Raw genomic sequence first — 14,216 nt, 5'->3', positions numbered from 1 at the left:
AAGTCTCAGCATACAGGTTACTGTTCTTCCACCTATGAGCTTCCATATGAACGTGGTGTTTTTCCTTGAATTTCCGTAGTGCAGTGATTCCCTTTGCAGTTTTGGTATGAAAGATACACAGTGACAGAAAGCCAGCAGAGTTTTTTTCTCTTAAAATTCATTTGAGGAAGGGACCATCTGTCCCGCCTGGCTGTGTGCTTCTGAAAATGAGGACTTGAATTTGATGTTGGACCCGTGGAAGTCCACTGACCCACAGGCATCTTTTGAATATGGTTCTGTTTCTCAGCTCTGGAGCAACAGTCACAGAAACTGATTTCTAAAAGACATGAATTATTGCTGTTCATTCTCGTGCTCACTCACCTTCTGCAGTTAGTGCTCCACAGAGTCATTTCTGCCTGGAGTGGGTAGGGAGGGCAGTGAAGCAAGAGCCTGCAGCCCCCGAGTTCTCCGTTTTGTGTTCCTGACACTGCCCCCAGCCGGTCCTGGGCTTGTGCTCAGGGATGAGCTCCCCTCTGCACCTGGCACTTTTTCTCAGTAAAGTACACACTGGTGTCACTGGCATGAGGTACAGAGAGGTGCACAAATGGTGATGCAGGATATATGAGCTGTAGGGAGTTCCCTGATAAACGATGTTCTTTGCTGGTCCCGCAGGAGATGGGAAGTTGGCACTGCATCACCTACAAAGTGGACTATTTTTATGGATCCCTGCAGACAGAATTTTGTAAAGTGGAGCAGGACAGCTTTCTACTTTGATTGGAAGCATTACTATGAGTAGCTCTTAATTGGTCCCTGTTTGCTGCTGCTGGGTGGGATTTTATCTGCCTAATTTCTTTAGATGATGAGCAAGCAGAAACCAAGTGCTTTTGTGGAGAGGTCAGTGTTTACTTTCGACAGGGAAACACTACAATCAGTGTGTCCCTTACACGACACAGACCAGTGGGATGTAAGTGGAATAGCTGCATTTGCACTGCTGGCTTAATTCACTGTTGTTTCCCAGAGCAGCAGTCCTGTCTTCATGTGCACTCTCGCCTTCTCAGTGTTTTACACGCACACTGCACTTGCTCATTGCTCTTTATAAGGATTAACTTCCTTTCCTGGTTGTTCCTTTCTTTCCACAGAGGGAAAACCGCAGGCTCCAAGAAGCAAGCATGAGGCTGGAGCAGGAGAATGATGACCTTGCCCATGAGCTTGTAACAAGCAAAATTGCCTTACGGAATGACCTGGACCAGGTAATGTTAACAGAGATGGGTCCCAGTTCAGGTTTGGCAACAGCAGTTTTAGGAGCCCTGCTTTGTGCTCAAGTGAAAGCAAGAACACATTAAAAGTGTAATTATTTTTGCCTTTATTTTCCTGACAACCTCAGTCCTAGCTGCACTCAGCTGGATTTCCACATGCCACTGTAGGCATTCAGTGGTGTCTGGCCAAGACTGACTGCATCTTCTCTGTTGGGGATTGTTCAGAAAATGTAAGCCATAACCTTTAGGCAGATAGCAAAGAACGAACATTTCCTTGAAAAAGGTATCACACAGTTCTTGAAAGACTAGTTTCAAGGGAAGTTGCATTGCAAAATGTGCGGATCTGTTTTTCACAGCAGTTTTAGTACAGCCAGCAAAATTCAGAGATAATGAAGTGGCATGGCACCAAAAATTCGAAGGGCTCCTGGGTGTTCACTGATAACTGCTTGTGTTCCCTTTGGAGGCTGGAATGTGGAGGGCAGCAGCATTCAGAGCCCTTTGCCTCAGAGGCATTGATTTTCAGAGAACTACACATTCAAGCCTCTCTTTCTGAAGTGCTTTATGTGTCATTGATAAATGCTGTGACAGCTATTGGTAAGGTGCTAAATACAGGAGGGCCAAACTCCACCACACCTTGTGGTTAGTCCCTTGCTCAGGGAGGGCTATAGTGCCTTCTGTAACAAAAAATCTTTTCATGTAAGGGCCTCTCAGTTGGATTTCCTGTAGTTATTTGGCTTGCTTTCTCTAACCTCAGAATTGTAAACATCATTGACCATGGTTGTGCAAGTTGTATTTCACTTCAGGCAGATCCTGGACTGTTAGGCTCTGCTGATTTGGATCCATGGGATTCTAAAATGGTGAGCTGTCTGGGTGAGTACAGGCAGGCTGAGATGTGCTGTGCATGGAGCAGGCAGTCTTGTGTGGAGGCTAAAACCAGTGTCTGAGGGGCTCTGTCTTCCCTGGGAATTCCAGGTGTACATGAAGCAGCTTTAAGTCTGCAGCTGCCCATGCTTGTTTTTTCTCAAGTGTCGTGGCAAGGCTGCCAAGCACATACCTGTGCTAGTCCCATTCCTTGCTCTCCTACACTTTCCAGTCTTTCTGTAGACAAGAGTGGCTCCTTGAAGTTTTCCCACACCCTACCCCCATTCCCAGGCACTTAAAGAAAAGCTTTGTGCTACTGCACTCCTCATCTGCAAGGACAGGGGACACCATGTGCCACAGCAGATGCTTGGAGAAACTGGAATGAACACAAGAAAGGAGGAAAAAATTGTAGGTCCATCAAAGCATATCTTGAACAGGTCTTTCATCAAAAATATCCTCGTAATCCCCAAGTTCTTTTGTTCTAAGATGTTAATCTCATCAATTTTCTATTCTTGCACTGCTTGTTTTCCTTTCTCCCATACAGCCTTATACACGCTAAGCAATGAAGAAATCCTTAATCCACCTCTTCAGTCATGGAGATGGTCGAGCTGGTTCTGCTGCCCACAAACACTACTAATATCATTAATCATTATTACTGTGGCAGAAAGATAAGATATACCACTACAGTGGTAGAAAACCGAACTTCAGCTCAGAGACAAGTTCTATATGGTTACTTGTTTCCAATGACCTTTTTCCCTCTTGTAATTTCAGCAAACTCAGTGGTAATTGGCCACAACAATTTCCTGTCCTGGACCTCGTTACTGAGCAGGAAGGCTGGTGAGAGGCCATGTGTGTTTCCCAGCTGGAGAGGCCTATAGCATATATCCAAGCACTGAGAAGTACATTCCTCTCCTGATGATCAGTGAGGACAGTGCTCACAAAACTAAAGCATTCCCAGTATACATCACCACAAGCTTGGTCCTTCCAAGAAAGGAGAAAATTATATTCTCAGTTATCAGGTTTCTTCACATAATACTTATTTGCACCGATAAACCATTTTATCTGGTGGTCCTGTTTGTCTCTTACACTTGCCTTTGCTTGGACACTTTGTAGGGTACAATGCAGACACCTAAGTATTTCACAGTTATGTTTTCCCTGCTCACAGGTTAAAAAATGGGATGAGCTATTTGAAGTTACATGGGAGCTAAATACTGCTGCCCTCACTTAGATTAATATTGGTCCCAACAAAAATATTCTATACATCACTGTTTGTACAGGGACGCAGTGCTTATGTGCCATCTGGGCATAGGTAAACAATTGGCCAAACGGTCCTATAGCACAGTTGTTGAAACACAGTGAAATAATTTAGTAAGTGGCTGACTGAAAAGGGAATTTCATATCAAAAAGTTACGTGAGCCATTACAGGGCCGGAAAAGGCAGTGCTAAAACCTGAGTCTAGTGTATTTCTGAGCTGTATATCCCAATGTGTTTGTACTGGCACAGATAACATCCGATTTACACAAGTGTCTCTGATTCTAGGCTGAAGACAAAGCAGATGTTTTGAACAAGGAACTTCTTCTGACCAAACAGAAGCTAGTGGAGACTGAGGAAGAGAAAAGGAAGCAAGAAGAGGAAACTGCTCAGGTAAGGCATTCTGCAGGTTTTCCCATGTAGTTAGGAAATGCAAGCAAAATGATATGCAGAAAAGTGTGGATGTGTTGCAGTTGTGAAAAGGATTTTGTCCTCAAAATGCAGTTTCAATTAAAAGTTTATAGGGTAATTTCTTTTGCTAAGTATGGCTTTCAGTATTTTTCTTTACGTGAACTCTGAATGTTTAGTTTTTCATAGCTTATCCTCTTCCAAGTATTGTAGCGATTGTTGTCACTGGTGGTGAGCAATCTCAGCTAAGGAGATGTGATCAGACCTCTTAAATATCTAAATGAAGGAGTTGTTGCCTTGTAAGAGCCCATTCTGGATTCAGCTGCTGGATTGCTTAAATAATGTTCCTGCCGGAAGCTAGAACCAACAGCAGAAGAACAGGGATGAGGGTTGGGAGAATTTTGCTGACTAGACCTGGCTTCATACTCAGCTGCAAAATACTCGGTATTAGTTTTGTAATCCTGTTTATCTTACATGTACGTTTCTAAAGTGATACCCTGGTTTTTATTTTTGCTATTAGGCAACAGTGACTGCAACAATAAATGTTAATTCTTTGTGTCTCTCTAAATGGAGTTCTCTGTTTGCCATAAGTAAGGCAAAGAGGCTTTTTTCGTGCTGAAAGGGCTCTCCAAGTGGAGTGGTTCTGAAGGAGAGATGAGTTAGCTGTGTTTTCACTCAGTGCCATACACCCAAACAGATTTTTTTCTTCTGTTATGGAGATGACAGTGCTAGTGTTGAGAGATTATTGTTCTTGTTCCATCTCCAAACAAACAAAACAATCTGGCCAAACCTGCTGTGACAGTGCAGAAAAACAAAAACTAAATCAGTAAACCCCACTTAATAGTAATGCTTTTTTTCATGTGTTCTGTGGACCATGATGTACCACCATTCAACACACAGAACAGGAATTAAGTTACAGGAGAATTCTCTAAGCAGGGATGAAGGGTCACAGGATAGACTTTTTGGTTATCACTGATATGATGAGTATTTGTAAACTGAGTGAATCAGACACTTGTCTAAGAACTGGAATTTCATAAGAAGCAGCTGTAGAGCTGTTGTAAACACAGTAAGACATGAAGAGAACAATCTGATGACATATTTTGAGAAGTTCTGTCAGTGTACTGGGTAACTTCTCTCCTTCAATTCCTAGCTGAAGGAAGTCTTCAGGAAGCAGCTGGAGAAGGCAGAATCTGAGATCAAGAAAACCACAGCCATTATTGCAGAGTATAAACAGGTATCATTCCAGAGATGCTCTCTCGTATTTCTTCTTTCAACCTGTTACAAGAGCTGAATTTTCAGCATTGCAGATCTCATCCTTCAAATAAGCTCCACCTTTCAGGCTTTCAGAGAGCAATGTTGTAATTTGTCATAAACCTGCTTGTGGCTTTCCTAATAGTCTCCTAATTAGGCAATCAGGAATAACCTGTCTTTCAGCTAATTTTAGTACTGTAGGGTGAATGCTTCTGTGCTCTGTGACATAATGTAGTATAAACATCATAAACCAACTCATCCATAAAATGTCCCTGTATAAAATGCTCAGGTTCTGTGTTGAATACTGCTGGGTTTTTATCATTACCAGCAGCAGTGAAGTTGTCAAGGGGGAATGCATATACCTGAGTGAGGCAGAATTTAAGAAATGATGGTTCCAGGCAAAACCCGTTGTTAAAAAGCACAGATTCTATTTTAATACAGTAAACTTGAGCTAAGAGACTGCTTTCTCTGCTCCAGATTTGTTCCCAGCTGAGTACCAGGCTGGAAAAACAACAAGCGGCCAGTAAAGATGAACTGGAAGTTGTGAAGGTGAGAACAATGTCTCTACAAACAGGATATTTCTAACACAAGTGTTGCTGAATGCCAGGGATACAGAACAAAACATGAACTGAAGGTTAAAGTAACATCAATAGCCTCACATGCATTTTTCAGCAGATGTAAACAAGGAAAGGGCTTATTTCCTTTCATGGTTTTTTACCTTGTGTCAGACAGTGTGGAACTCTCAAACTGAAGTGCATTTAGTACTTGGCTCTTCTTTTTGCTGTTAAAATATATACTTCTGGTAGAAAATGTAGAGAAAACAGTAGTTACTTGGATGTTTTGATGAATTGGGAAAAAAAGAAGACTCTCTAGAAGACAAAACATGTTGTTTCTCAAGTGTGCACCATGGAGGGATTGGTATTGGCCAGATTGGACAAGGTTTATATTTGGGTTTCTGTAATTTAAGCAGAATTGGTTTAAGTAATTAAACCAAATGGCACAGCTAGGGCCATCCCCAGAATATCCACAGTGGTTTCTCTCCCTTGTCTAAACCCCTTACCAGGAACACCTACATAAGAGATAAACATTTCCTGATCAGGTAATAATAATAATTCTGAGTAGGCAGAGCTGTTTACCCTCTGCTGTAGCTTCTACATATTTCTTTAGTACTCAAGCTGAACTGGATTTGTTGCTTTTTAGTGACTTTTCTATGTTATCGATAATAACATAAAATAATTCTGGGATTGATGTCCCTAGATTCTGCTAAAAATAGCTCAATATCCTGTTTCAGTTTGTGCAAGCCAGGCCAGCTGTTTCATCTACTCAGATTTAATTTACTCTTCTGAGCTGTGCTGACATAAATATTACAAAGCTTTGGTAGCAAGAAGATTCTAATATAGGAGCAAAGCTTCCATGCTTAGAGCGTGCTAAGTAGATTTTAGGAATTCTTTATACTGGTTAACTTACCCTGGAAATTGTTCATGAAAAACTCAAATTCTTTTCATGCCAGTTATAAAAACTGCAGTACTAGATGGTTTGAGACTGAGGCAGTCTGACAAAAAAATGGCTCTTCCAGGAAGTACAGCAGCTCCTGTAACATGGATTAAGAATGAGCTTTCTGGGTATTTCAGGGTAAAGTGATGGCCTGCAAACACTGCAGTGAGATTTTCAGCAAGGAGGGGGCACTGAAGGTGTCTGCTGTAAGCACGGACAACAAAGGCATCGAAACAGATGATGAGAAGGATGCACTGAAGAAGCAGCTGAGAGAGATGGAGCTGGAACTTGCACAGACCAAACTGCAGCTTGTGGAAGCCAAGTGCAAAATTCAGGTACGTGGAATCCAAGTACAGCAGGGCGATCACCTTAACCTCATGCTCAGTCCAGAATTATTCTGAATGATACAAAAAATGGTTCCAAAAGAGAGCGCATACCTGCATGCCTGTATATCTGAACTTCAGAAAAACTTTCTGTCCTAAAAAGAAGAAGATGTTTTTATCTGTGTGTCTAAATATCTTGTGCTGTTTCAGCAGTTTGAATGTCTTCTCTCCCCAGTGCCTGGGAGATTGGAAGGGAACTGCTGGACTGCAGGGACTGAGTGTGAAGATGCTTCTTTGTAATTAATTAGGTTTTGATCAATTCTGACTGTTCTGCTTTCATAGGAGCTGGAGCATCAGAGAGGAGCCCTTATGAATGAAATCCAAGCTGCCAAAAACTCTTGGTTTAGCAAAACCCTGAACTCTATCAAAACGGCCACAGGCACACAGGCACCACCGCAGCCCCAGCCACCCCTGCCTCCCAGAGAGGGCAGCACATAGTTCCAGCCGCACCCGGCACAAGAGCACAAAGAACAACACAGCTGAAACCTTGGAGGATTCTTCCAGTGGTCTCTCCTCCTGGGGGAAGGACAAAGAGGCAGGAGTGCAGGCTTGAAGTGAAATTCTTCAGTGTTTTTCATTCATTTTCTGATGTGACCCTTTTCAGAGGGGGGGAAAAAAAATTCCTGGTTTATGTTGAATTCCTACTTCCCATACTGCCTTGCTGAAAGCCACGTTCTGATACCGTCATACTTTTACACTTTATTTTATATGACTAGATGTTAAATAAATACTTCAAAACTAGGTCTTTAATACACATCGAATTTGAAATCATTTTTGTCTTGCATAGAAGGTTTTTCTTCTTCTGGAGGAAGAGAGAGAATGGAAAATGTACAGTACTGCAGCATAATCTCTCCCTAGAAAGCACAGTGTAAGACATCTAGGATAACTTACGCCCTGGGACCACCTCAGAATTTTTTTGCAGCAGCTGTGTCCTGCAGAGAAGCACTTTTTGTAAAGCTTAGGCCATAGCAAAGATAGGCTTGTGCTCTCCTGGCACAATTGCTATGAGCTTCCCTCATAACTCCTTAGTTTGGATTGGTTTTTCTTCAGAAATGCAAGTAGTGCAGTTTTTGTAACACTGTTGTTTAAAGGCTATTTACAGCTCAACTGGAATTTAACATAAAGTTACCTAGTTCCCTTTTTTAAATTCATGTTTATATTAAGAATTCCAAGGAGTAATTCCTTCCACTGGGATAAAGGGAGAACTGTTTTGACACTTACTCGATGTTTTTGCTGAGAAGCAGAGTGAAGACCTTGCATGGTTTTGACCTTTTGTAAATCCTGTGCAATAAAGGGTAGGTTTTATGAATAAAAGTAATGAAAACCTTGCCCTGGGTCTATATTCAGATTCCAAATTTGACACAGAAATGAGGTATCAAATAAAATACCCAAAAGGCTTGTGCTGCACTGATGAATAATACCACAGAAAGAAGATCTGTTTGCTAGAATAGGAAACACTTTGTTGGTATTACTTATTTTTATAAAAACAAGCATTTTGAAGTGGAATACAAGCCCTAGACTTTCCTGTGGGGGTAGACTTCTCTGGTGATTCCCAAACCTATCTGGTTGGTTTATAGCTCTTAAGGTAAGAAAGTTCGAAAGCATTTGTTTTGACTAAACATAAAGTGTTCATAGAAATACTTATTTCATGGAAAATTAAGCTATTGCTTGAACTGATGGAATATTTTTTTAATTATACCTGTCATGTCTAAAGATGGTCTTGCAGGTAAATGTCATTGCTGGACTAAATGTTATGTATTAATTGTTTCATTTACAAGATTTTTCCAGGGACCGTAGTTCTGTTTTGATCTTTTTTTTTTAATTCTAAGGAATGCCATACATTGTCAGTTTTGTACAATAAAATTTAATAATACCCATCTTGTGCTTTGTTGTCAAGCATAATTGTGAATTATTTTCAACAGGGTAGTACAAATTTAATGTTACCAGTGCCAAAGGAAAGATTCTGAATGGCAGTCAGCTGTTAGAAGAAGAGATCAAAATATAATCGCTATCCTGACACAATTCTCTCTTCTAAGAATAAGGGGCTAAAAAACTTCTTAAATTTAAACATTAAAACATTTTAAAATGTAGCTTCAAGAACAGTGATTATCTGAAATTATTAATACAGTGAGAGAAAAGGGGAAAACAGAAGGTATTGCTTTTGCAAATGTTGTCAAAGGTGTTTTTCCCTTGTCACTTTCTCGCTTATAATGTTTGCAGAAATGTTTCCATTCTCTTGACTGACTAAACCCAGCATTAGTCATTCATTTACCAGTTCCGCTTCACATTCAGAATGTGAATCTGAATCCTTAATAAATCCGAAGTGACATTTAAGGATACCTGGTGAACATCTGCTTGTTGCATTTGAGAGTACTGTGCCCATGAGGGAAACTGGTTGTTTGACAAATGTCTGAATTTCTCATTTCTTTTATCTTAAATCATACTTACAAGTGGATTTAAAACCATGATTGGGAAAGTCCAGTAACAATGATTAACGAAATGTATTAATCTGTGGTACCCTGAGCCGATGAGTTAAGAGCTCACTGCTGCTCACCCCTCCAGCTCCCCATTGTACAGTCCTGTCCCTTGTCTTTGTTATAGTATGTACTGGAAATAACGAGAAACAACAACGAAAAAAGATGTGGGTGGATTTACCCCCCTACGGTTCATCTTTTGTCAAGTGAATGAGTCAGATCACCTCAAAGGCTCCCATGAGTGCAAGCGGATCATGGGAGTGGGACTTTCCAAGTTCATCAAAAAGGAACTGGTAAATAAGGTCACCACGTTTCACAGAATGACACAACATTCCTTTTCTCAGTGTAGCTGCTTTCTGACTTTGGACGTTGAGTTTCAGGAACAAAACCACATTTGCTACCTGCCAGCCATGATGATTTCAAACCCTTGTAAGGATGGAAGCTGGCTTACCTCAGCAAAAGGAAGTTTCAGAAAGCAATGACCCTAAAGGCAGTAAATTATTTCCACCTTCCAGCTGTAGATCCAAGGTAGTATTTGTGGCATTTGGAAGAGTAATATTTAGGTGGAAACTGCATCTTCTCTGCATTACTGAAGGAGTAAGAAAATAGCTTTATGGTATTATCTTGATGAATATTCAGAATGAAGGAAAGGAGCAGGACTCCATGATTAAACCAGGCAAGCTAAAATTCTATCTGCTGACTATAGATGCTATTGGGAAATTTAGTTTCCTGCAAGAAAAGAGATCTCTATGTGACAGAAATACCTACACACATATCCTTGGTGGATTTGTCAGGGATAGCTGGCTTACTGTTCAGCTTTTCAGCAGGAAACATCATCAAAGTCTCACTGAAACTGTTGTTTCCATGTGGCACTGGAACAGCTAAGATAGCTCCTAAGTCTAGAGTGATCAACCTTTCTTCCCTGAGTCTGCGGTAAACTATGTGTTCACATCAAACTTTTATTAAAATTAATTTGAATTTTATAAATATATATGTGGAACTAAAACCTATTTTTAAATTTTATTGAGAATGCACCATTCTGAAATAAAGTCTTTACTTTGATTAGGAACAAACCTCCAAAGAATATTTTTACTACAACTTTTTATCTTGTTGGATTCTAATCTGTTCCTGAGATGCCCAGTATGGGGGGGCAAAAAAAAAAAAAAAGTCCTTCTTTTCACTTTAAAAAGTTGGTTTTCCTTTGACTGTAACAACACTTTACAGGCTAAATGAAGCAAGGCTGATTTAGTTACGTGGTACATTTGTGAACTAGTCTTGTATTATCTTTGTGAACCAAACTTAATATTCTAAAGTAATAGGACTTACTCCACTTAGTTTACATTTCTAAATGTACCTGGAGAGAAATAAAAAAAAAAAAAATACCATGGGTAGAGAAACTGAGAAACTGCAAAATCCCTGAGTTCCATCTGCATTAGCATTTGGTAGAACCAATCTCAGGAAAGGTAGTCAGCCATGTAATCAGTACTGCCAGTGGACAAACCCACCCTTGTCCTGACCATTAATGAGGATTTAATTTGCTACAGCTGAGTTGCATCACTACAATTAAGTTAAAGTACTTACACAGGTAAGCAGTATTTGTTTTCTTTGTCAAGACATTTTAAATGACTTACCTTGGTTGGCCCTTGAAATTTCTTTTAAGATAAATGATCATCTCTGCTGCTGTGTTAAGAACAACTCAAAATAAAAACAGCCATTTACAAGGGGAGACAGATAAAAAGTCAAGAACTGCAAGAGTCCGGCCCCTTCACAAAGCATGAAGAATCCCATTGACTTCAGGGTCGTGATGCCACTCATTGACTGAGTGTGGTAGTTTAGGAGTAAAGAAAAATCTGCATTTACTGGCACCGAAGTATCAAAATTTAGAAGTCACATGCCATGCTTTCTTCACAGGATCAAGGCTGGGCTGTTCCTTCTATTAAGTAGCTGCAGTGAAATCCATGAAACTACTTGTATGTGTGGGAGAACTATAATCAGGTGATTTTCATTTACTCAGAGGATTTTCATTTACTGTTAGACTCAGGGATAATTGGCAACTTCTGCATCATCTCCTAAGCCTAAACACCCTTGGCTTTGAAACCAGAAGCACTCTTACCTTACAATGCTGGTGTTCTTCCAGCTGCTAGGGGGAAAGCCACAGCAAGTGTCATGTCTGATTGATTGCGAAGAGAGGGCAGAGATGTTGCCCTCAAGGCTGAGGGATTGCTGTGGCTGACAAGCACCCCCTGTCCCTGCTGGACCCTGCTGGAGGGGCTGCTGTGCAAAGAGCCAGCTGCACCAGATTTGCAAACACCGAGGTTAAAACTAAATTATTTGTCTGTCTATTGTGCTAATACCCTACTGGGAACTGTCCCATTACCTCCTTCCAAATAATAACACTATGGGGAGACATGATGAAACGCTCAAGTTTGGATCTCTCAGGTTTTAGGGTAGGTGTACGTCACAGCAGCCCTTAGAACTGCGCTAATCCACAGATGGATTTTGGGAAATGCAAGGAATTTGCAACTGGATAAATAATGCTCAGCATTGATCAAGACCTTCTCTTTCCCAGGTCAGAAGTCTACACAATTTATTTCAGGATTGTGACTTAACACATACAGGTCAATTCTCCAGGAATACAGGGCTTTCCAATTCTCCTGGGTCCCAACTGCTTTGCTACTGAATGTATTTCATGCTATTTTTACCTGAAAAACAAAAAATGGGTAGAGAATTAGGATATTACTTTTTATTATTTTCTTATTCAGTGGGACTTGCTTTTATTTAACCTGTAAAGGAATATATATGTATCTTTGGAGAGCTATATCTTACATATAGAATAATATATAAGAAACTGAACGACAAGGGGATAAATACATCAAAAGGATTTGGTATCATAAATTTCATTTGTGATTTGATACCACCAGAATCCTGGGCTGTACTAATTTCCTTACAGTTTCTCTTATTTTTGTATTTCATATAATACATGGATGGTACTACCAATGCAAAAACCACAGCAAATGTTCCCAGAATTTTCTTCAGGTCTCAGTTCCTGTCTTTCAGTAATCCCTGAGTTTGCAACTCTGCTATACCACCCTCAAAAGCTGTGCCTAGAGCTCTCTTGAGCCTTGGGAACTCGTGCTTTCCCATGGAAGAAGATTCTCTGGCTTCTTTGAACTGGGAAAAGATGACACATGAATGCAGAAAAGTTTCTAATCAAGCATAATCCATCTGCCTCTGTGTCTGCCATTAAGGTGGATTCACTCCAGCACACTGAGAAAAGAGCATCTTCAAATCTCTTGACTCCATGACAATGAAGTTTTCCAGATTTGGGAGTGCCTTTGTGATCTGGGTGTGTCCCAAGTCCACAAATCCTAAAGAGTTAGGGAAAAAAGAGCATCACAGAGAGGTCAGGCTTCTAACTGAGAACCATTCAGTACTGCCATACTTGGGTAACACATCCCTGTATTATATAAAGTACGACATGAAAATATAAGTGTAATGCTTGTTATGAAAAGTGCAATTCAATGTACATGGTCACAACAAATGTTTACTTTTTTAATTGTTACAGAATTGTTCAGATCAGTACCTTGTTATCATTGTGTGAACGATGCCTTGTAAAATAAATGGAAATGGAAAACAACTTGGGAATAAGATGCTTATTTTCCAAAGCCATTTACTTAAGAAGCAGCTTAAATCTGTTTGCAGGAAGGAGCAGCTGCTGTGTCAGGTTTGATGATGCAGTTCTCACCAGCAGCTCTATTGCACCAGGGCACAGTGACTTGGCAGGTCAGCTGTCCAGAGTGGGTGCATGCTAATTCCAGCCTGTTCCTTAGGATCATGCACCTGTTCACAGGGAGCTGTGCCACAGAGCTAATGGCTCACCCTGGTCCTCTGCTCCACATGCCAGTCCGAGGTTTCCAGCACACAGAATGCTTTTCCTGAAGGTTGGTGATACACAGCAAAGGGACAATAGCTGTTGTTAAGGGCTTCGTGCTTCCCTGGAGTACACAAGGCTTGAGGCAGCATGTCTGCAGGAAGAGACATGGGGAGCAGAAGGAAGCAGAAAGAAACTGGCGAGTGACTGCTAAGAGAGAGGTAGGGCTGAGCAAGAGCAGAATGCACCGCAGTCCAAAGTATCCAAATGCTTTACAAAACCATTTTTCCATGTGAGCAACTGCTCTAGGACTTTCTTTTCCATTAAGTGAGATAAACAGCCGTTGCTCCCAGATAACTGCAAAAGCACACAGTGCTTCAGGGGAAGATAAGGAAAAGAGGGAGAGACGCTGAAGATTAAATTTACCAGCCATAACATTTTGTATTGATTTACCTTCACATCACTATCCAAAGCGTTTGTCAGGAGACGGGGCAGCATCCAGATGCTGTTGCAGCTTTATGCAAAGGAGAGCTATGTGGAGCTTGTTTTACATGACAAGAGTGACAACTTTTACACATGGAAGCTGCCTCTCAAAGGGAAGTGCCGTGAGTACAGAAATGCTCCTGATTTAAGGAAACTAAATAAACAAAAAAAAAACCAAACTCAAGGAAAAAAAGCAAATTACAGGCTCACTTCAAATGCATTTCTATGTTAATGGAAGCATTTTCTCCTCTAGCCAGAACTTAAATTAGAAAGCCCTACCAATTTAAATTGTAAAAATAAGAGCACTTGCTAATGTAAGACCATAAATGAGTGTGCAGAAACTCAAAAATTAATAGTTAAGTTGAAAAACACAAAATTTTTCCTTGTCTCAGTTGCCGCTACACAGAAAAAAAAATTATAAGGAAGTAATTTCTGAACAAGCAACTGCCCTTAACCAATTTTAAGAAAAAACATGCCATAAAAGTAAATTCCAGGTAAATGACCA

The 14,216-nt window shown here is 40.6% G+C and overlaps 1 protein-coding gene across 10 annotated transcripts in view; it reads left to right on the top strand.

Moving 5' to 3' along the window:
- RABGAP1L (RAB GTPase activating protein 1 like) overlaps positions 1-12,994 on the top strand; it is a 248,590-nt gene extending 235,596 nt beyond the window's left edge. For all 10 annotated transcript variants that reach the window (XM_032118240.1, XM_032118239.1, XM_032118234.1 and 7 more), the window contains 6 exons: positions 1,119-1,229; positions 3,636-3,740; positions 4,906-4,989; positions 5,484-5,555; positions 6,638-6,835; positions 7,166-12,994. In XM_032118240.1, the coding sequence (XP_031974131.1) occupies positions 1,119-1,229; positions 3,636-3,740; positions 4,906-4,989; positions 5,484-5,555; positions 6,638-6,835; positions 7,166-7,321 (726 nt within the window). In that variant the 3' untranslated portion in view covers positions 7,322-12,994. The remainder of the gene's footprint in view (positions 1-1,118; positions 1,230-3,635; positions 3,741-4,905; positions 4,990-5,483; positions 5,556-6,637; positions 6,836-7,165) is intronic.
- Positions 12,995-14,216: the final 1,222 nt, after the last annotated feature.

This window comes from Corvus moneduloides, chromosome 9 (assembly GCF_009650955.1).
Source record: "Corvus moneduloides isolate bCorMon1 chromosome 9, bCorMon1.pri, whole genome shotgun sequence".
In the NCBI taxonomy this organism is placed as follows: domain Eukaryota; kingdom Metazoa; phylum Chordata; class Aves; order Passeriformes; family Corvidae; genus Corvus; species Corvus moneduloides.
Note: the sequence above shows the minus strand (reverse complement) of the source record. Positions and strands in the feature narration are given on the sequence as shown.